The sequence below is a fragment of the Larimichthys crocea genome, chromosome XX (assembly GCF_000972845.2).
Source record: "Larimichthys crocea isolate SSNF chromosome XX, L_crocea_2.0, whole genome shotgun sequence".
Taxonomy (NCBI): Eukaryota; Metazoa; Chordata; class Actinopteri; family Sciaenidae; genus Larimichthys; species Larimichthys crocea.
In genome coordinates this window covers 8,054,587-8,060,990 of record NC_040030.1, presented here as the reverse complement: position 1 = coordinate 8,060,990, position 6,404 = coordinate 8,054,587, and the positions used below count along the sequence as shown (strand labels likewise).

The 6,404-nt window shown below is 39.0% G+C and overlaps 1 protein-coding gene and 1 non-coding gene across 3 annotated transcripts in view; both read right to left on the bottom strand.

Annotated features, from left to right (window-relative positions):
• Positions 1-714: 714 nt before the first annotated feature.
• On the bottom strand, positions 715-1,424 carry LOC109141742 (uncharacterized). Its single transcript, XR_003461271.1, has 3 exons — positions 1,290-1,424; positions 1,091-1,197; positions 715-944 (listed from the first exon to the last, which is right to left on the bottom strand). It is a non-coding gene; the product is annotated as an uncharacterized LOC109141742 (transcript).
• A 453-nt stretch (positions 1,425-1,877) lies between these two features.
• The window catches only part of LOC104928802 (E3 ubiquitin-protein ligase TRIM38), an 899,066-nt gene continuing 894,539 nt past the window's right edge, over positions 1,878-6,404 (bottom strand). Inside the window, exons 1-2 of one of the 2 annotated variants that reach the window (XM_010743155.3) lie at positions 4,182-4,278; positions 1,878-4,074 (exon numbers count right to left, since the gene is read on the bottom strand). In XM_010743155.3, the coding sequence (XP_010741457.3) occupies positions 2,414-4,072 (1,659 nt within the window). In that variant the 5' untranslated portion in view covers positions 4,073-4,074; positions 4,182-4,278 and the 3' untranslated portion in view covers positions 1,878-2,413. Of the gene's footprint in view, positions 4,075-4,181; positions 4,279-6,404 lie in introns of those variants that run through there. The other variant, XM_027272188.1, reaches the window with a different exon arrangement.

Below are 6,404 nucleotides of genomic sequence, written 5' to 3'. Positions count from 1 at the left end.
GTCTTTGTTTAAAGGAGAACACAAGTTTGGGAAGCTCTGGAGAAAATGATGGTGATCCTAGACTGTGACAGCGCTCCAGCTGCTGCTTCTGTTTTGAGCTCGGTGACTTCCATCTTCAGTTCTGTGAGGAAACCTTCAGCCTTTTGCTTTGTGGCTGCGTACCTCTCCTCAATACCTCAACAAGCTTGGCCTGGCTATCTGAATGGAGGAGATCAAGTCAGTGAAACACTGGCTTCTTTCTCTTTCTTAGCTTTATCAACCGAGTTCCCATTTCAGCCATCTTCTTGGACCGTGATTGTATCATCTTTTGGATATTTGCCATTGCTGCATCTTTTTTTGACATCACTGCTTCATATTCTTCCTCAAGCAGGACAACTTTATGACCCTTGTGTCAGTTTGAACACAAGGCACAGATACAGGCTTGTCAGTCCTACAGTACAGTTCTGTCAACTTGTTGTGAATTTTGCACATCCTGTCATCGAGGTTCTTACAGGTCTAACAATGTGTGGCTTTTGAGACCAGCGACTCTATGATGTGGCTCAAGGTGCACTTTACAGAAGAACTAGGCACATCAAGCCGGATTTACAGCCTTTGTCTTTTCTCAGAGCAGATATCACAAAGAACGTCAGCTGTTTCAGGAGTTGGGAGCCTGGGTCGAAGATTTGACTTGAAAAAACTTCTCAGCACAGCAGCTACTATCTGGGATGAGCTGTCTTGGTATTCAAACCAACATATCAATATGAAGTAACAAACCAAACAAACAAAAACAAAAACAAACAAAAGGACAATGCAAGATACTATCAGTCTGCAAAATGGACACTGTAAAATGTCACATGCATTGATGATGGTGTGTTGACAGGGTGTTGAGACTGGCTCATGGAACACATCCAGACAGACAGAACGTTGGAAGTCCTCCGAGAGCAGACTTCTCAGATATCCCATATCTGGACAAGAATTGACAAGTACAAATATAATTACAACAACTGTAACAATACAGTTCAGCTAGACTGCATTACAGGCTTTATTTGATCACGTGTGACAAGAAACACATAAAGGAAAGGGAAAAAATGAACTATGTGATCTTTCTTACCTTTAGTAGCAGGTTCTAAAAGCAGCTGTACAAAGGTCTCCGGTTTGTGTTTCACAGCTTCGTATCACAATTGAACAAATATAATTCAACTCAGTGGACTGCATGGTCTGTTCAAACAGGATATCTATGTCTTATTTTGCCATGTGTGACAAGAAACACATAAAAGTAAGGATACAATTTAAGTCATTGTCTTTCCTACCTGTAAAGTTGAAAGATTTAAAAGCAGCTGTGCAAAAAACTCAATCCAACTCGTCGTTTCCAAGTTTGCTTGTTGAGTTTCGTTTCAGCAAGCTGACGTGGTAAATGACTCCCCTCCTGCTCTGACGTCATCTTCCTGGTCAAATTTAACTCTTCAGACTCCACTACAAGAGCCTATGTGTTAAAGATACACTCACCAGTTTTATTATTGACAAATATCACCTCCAAATATTAGTTTACAGCTAAATGTAGAAGTTATAGTCTTTATGTATAGACTTTTGAGGAGATGCAAAGATGTAATTTATATACAGGTAATTATTTCATGTCAGTTCTCATCATATTTCATAAGAAGAAGGGAATAATTTGTTACAATAAAGTAAACAAACTCTGTGAAGCTATTTAGGCAAAGTAGTACTTTCACCTAAAATGTGAACATCAGGTATATTGTTTATCATGTTCACCATCTTAATAACGATATGTTACATTTATGAGTTACACACACATTATACAGACAAGAGATGTTCAAATGCTTCACGGCTCCGAGTTTAATATTGTGACAGAGCTTCTAGGTATGAACGACACGAGGACATCAGTCTAGATGTGAAGTTTATTTACACACACTCGTCAAACGCACAAAAGCTTTGAATTTCAAGTCACTGTGAGTTACAAGAAATCAACTAAATAAAGACTTTATACACACTTGTGTTCTCTTTCCAGTACTGTACATTTCTGCACACCTCCATCTAAAATAAATCACAGTCAGAGTAGTGGGTATATAGACAGGAATGTTACACTTTACTGCAGGAAACATATTTAAACATTTAAAGTGTGCATGTGAGAGCAACAGAATATTTTAACATATTTTTACCTGACAATACACCTACAATATTACTATAGTCAGTTTACATCTACACATACACAGTAAGAAAGGAACAGAATACTACTGATAGTGTCAAACATCTTTTATATATACATGCATAGATAGAAAACATTTTCAATATTAAAGAAGCTAATTTGATTGCCAGTATAAAATGTGGAAGTTGCTGTTAATTATTTAAGCTGATTTGCTCAGTGTATTATTAGAGACCAGTGTTAACTTTGATGTGGTCTTTAAAGATAACAAACTCAGTGTGTTTGAGTTACAGGTGTCATGATGAGAGGGGCAGGGTTAGTTACATTTATGTTGGGTTTCAGGTAGAAGTATGGATAGAGTTTCTCTGTAAAGTGGCAGCCACTGAAAGAATAGATATGTGATTTAGAAATCACATCATAGAAAGAAACCACTCCCTTATTATAGTCCACAAAGATGCCCACCATCTCAAGTTTTTCTTTCATTGTGATTTTATCACTTTGTCCCGTGGACCTGTGTGCGCTATATATACCCTCATCAAGCCCAATGGTCCAGTATCCATTTTCAACTGACAGAGGTGCATCCATCTTTCTATTTACTGACTCTCTGACCACCCCAATAACCCACCTAGTACTTCCTTCCACTTGCAGCTCATAATAAAACTTCCCTGTTGTGAACCCCTCCTTTGTCAAAACCTCTGTAAACATTTCAAACCTTTTTGGATTGTTGGGTGGACTCTGTTCTGTGTCTCCAGCTATCACTTGTTTTCCATCCTGGCTTATGACAAGTGAGCAATATGCTGTGTCAGGGTCAAAAGTCAAATCCACTGCATGTCCTCTCATTCTTTTTATTTTGATCTCAGGAAGCTCTTCCATTACTTCATCAACTCTGTGTTTCAGTTGGGTTACAACATCTCTCACTGCCTCAAAAGACAGATCACTGTGAACACCAGTGTTGGTCCAGTCTTTGTTTAAAGGAGAACACAAGTTTGGGAAGCTCTGGAGAAAATGATGGTGATCCTCAGACTGTGACAGCTGCTCCAGCTGGCTGCTTCTGCTTTTGAGCTCGGTGACTTCCATCTTCAGTTCTGTGAGGAAACCTTCAGCCTTTTGCTTTGTGGCTGCGTACCTCTCCTCAATCACCTCAACAAGCTCGGCCTGGCATCTCTGAATGGAGGAGATCAAGTCAGTGAAGACCTGCACACTGGCTTCTTTCTCTTTCTTAGCTTTATCAACCGAGTTTCCAATTTCAGCAATCTTCTTGGACCGTGATTGTATCATCTTTTGGATATTTGCCATTGCTGCATCTTTTTTTGACATCACTGCTTCATATTCTTCCTCAAGCAGGACAACTTTATGACCCTTGTGATTGGTTTTGAAACACAAGGCACAGATACAGGCCTTGTCTGTCCTACAGTACAGTTCTGTCAACTTGTTGTGAATTTTGCACATCCTGTCATCGAGGTTCTTTACAGGGTCTAACAATGTGTGGCTTTTGAGACCAGCGACTCTATGATGTGGCTCAAGGTGCACTTTACAGAAAGAAGCTAGGCACATCAAGCAGGATTTAACAGCCTTTGTCTTTCTCTCAGAGCAGATATCACAAAGAACGTCAGCTGTTTCAGGAAGTTGGGAGTCTGGAGTCGAGGATTTGACTTGAAAAAACTTCTCATGCACAGCAGCTACCTTAGCTGGGAATGAGCTGTCTTGGTATTCAATCCAACATATCAATATGAAGTAACAAACCAAACAAACAAAAACAAAAACAAACAAAAGGACAATGCAACATACTATCAGTCTGCAAAATGGACACTGTAAAATGTCACATGCATTGATGATGGTGTGTTGACACGGTGTTGAGACTGGCTCAGTGAACACATCCAGACAGACAGAACGTTGGAAGTCCTCCGACAGCAGACTTCTCAGATATTCCATATCTGGACAAGAATTAACACGCAAATTTGCATTTCAGGCTTTATTTGATCATGTGTGACAAGAAACACATAAAGGAAAGGGAAAAAATGAACTATGTGATCTTTCTTACCTTTAGTAGCAGCTTTTAAAAGCAGCTGTACAAAGGTCTCCGGTTTGTGTTTGACAGCTTCGTATCACCGTAATGTGTGTTAAAGACCGCTCCCTTTAAAAGTTAACTTCCTGAACAAATTTAACTCTTTCAACTCCATAACCAAGAGTATTGGCAGATCTCTGAGGTGGTGCTTTATACTAAAATGCTAACATCAGCTTTGACTCAATTCCCTGCTTCTCCTGTAAAAATGTCTGTTAGTTCATGTCCAAGACAAAAGATTACTCCAGGTGGACTTCACAGTCTGATAGTCCATTTCATCAAGATTCCTTTCCTTTATCTCTTTTGAGATTTTGCATTATCAGCCTGAATTGTGCTGTAGATATCACCACCGTAGTCTTCTCATCCTGACTGTGCCCTCTTTGAAGAGACCAGACTGACATGTGGCTTCTAGCCAGGTGAGTCTGACCACAAGAGGTCAGACATGGCAAGCAGGAACTGAGTGGTTTAAACTTTGCTTACCTTGATCCAGGCCTTAACTGGGAGTTGAACCTTTGGTCTTTGGTCTTTCACCTAGGTGTCCGAGCCCTGCTAAGGATCACCAAAGATTGTGTTCACTATTTGGGATGATCAGTTCTGTGCTATTATTGTTATGCATTGAATATCATATGAAATATCTATTAAATATGTCACTCAGTGAGGCATATTTGCTTTATTCTGCTAACAAAACACATGGAATGCTTCAAAACAGTACTAATTCCCAAATTCCAAAATCTCTCAAGCAAAACATTTTTTCATCATCTTATTTACAGTACAAGCATTTTTATGCATTCATTACTTTCACACATTCTAAGCAATTCTCATCATCTCTGTCCACCATGGGACAAACACCCAGCTGTCTACCCAGCTACTGTAGACATGCACACATCCAAACAGATGCCAAAACTTGGCAAATATAATGTGAAGTTTAAATAAATTGATATATAACACTGCAGTAGCAATTTTAGTTGTGTAGTTGAATGAATATTCTTCTTGTTTTTTTTACATACATATCTCTTTTCTCTTTGCCACTCATATAATCACCACATACACACATCAGTGCACATCATGTCCACTTTCCCCTTAACCAGCTTGTATTTGACATGCATGCTCAGTCATGGCCTGCTCCGACCCCCACCCTGTGACAGAGAGCATTAGAGGGCTCAGTGGGCTACAATGCATGAGAGGCGATAAACTAACTACAGCAGAACGAGGCTGGACAGAGAGGCACTAGCTTGGCATAGAAATGAGCTGACTTTCGAGGGAAACCGCATTTCTGTTTGTTCTGCCATGTGTCACCTATGCAAATATGAGGAAATGGAAAACAGACATGCTCCAAATTCCTACCCACAGAACGATGATATCCTGGATTTTTTTTCATTTTCTGTCTGTTTATTGGGGAAAACTTGACCTGATGGATGACATAGTCTGCTAAGTAATGTTGTTTTGGTAGACTGATAGTCGCCAGTCCAGGTGACCACAGCGGAGTCCCTCGCTCTGCAGCCATCATCTACTCCTAATAGCTTGCAAGATTATTGAATTAGTGAGCTGGAAAAATAGGTAAATAGATGGTACAGAATGTGTTTTGGTCAGAGAGGAAGTCTTTCTTTGATAAAAAATAAATATATACTATAAAAAATAAAATAAAACTCATTGTGCACATTAGTTGGATAACCAGATGTTTCAAGTACAATATATTATATATTTATTATTTATAAAGAGTTTGGTGTCTTGTGGGTTTTGTGTATAGCTGCATTTTTCTTTGGTGAAATGCTCCTCAATAAAAATAAATAAATAAATAAAATAAAATTAAAATAAAAAGCTTAGAAGTCTAGAAAATCAATGTTGATGTGCTCACTGCTGAATTTCCAAATTGCCATATTTCCCTTTGGGGGGTCACAGAGGCACTCTATTCAGTTATTTCGTCTTCTTTACATATTGAAGAGCAATTTGAATGAATTGTTAGTCTGGTTGGAATTTATAATGAGATGTATCCAAGTCAATGGCAAGGGTTTTTACTGCACATTTATTAATAGGCATTAATTTTCTGGCTTGTTTGAGGCTTGAGGTCTGTTCTTTTTCCCTCTTTATCTTTGTTTATTCATGTACAACTCATTGTGAAATTCTTCAGGGGGTATGTGGTTACATTGTAACCCAGGCTTTGCTGTTAGGTGGTATTCAGCCTATCGTGTAGTTCAGGGTAAC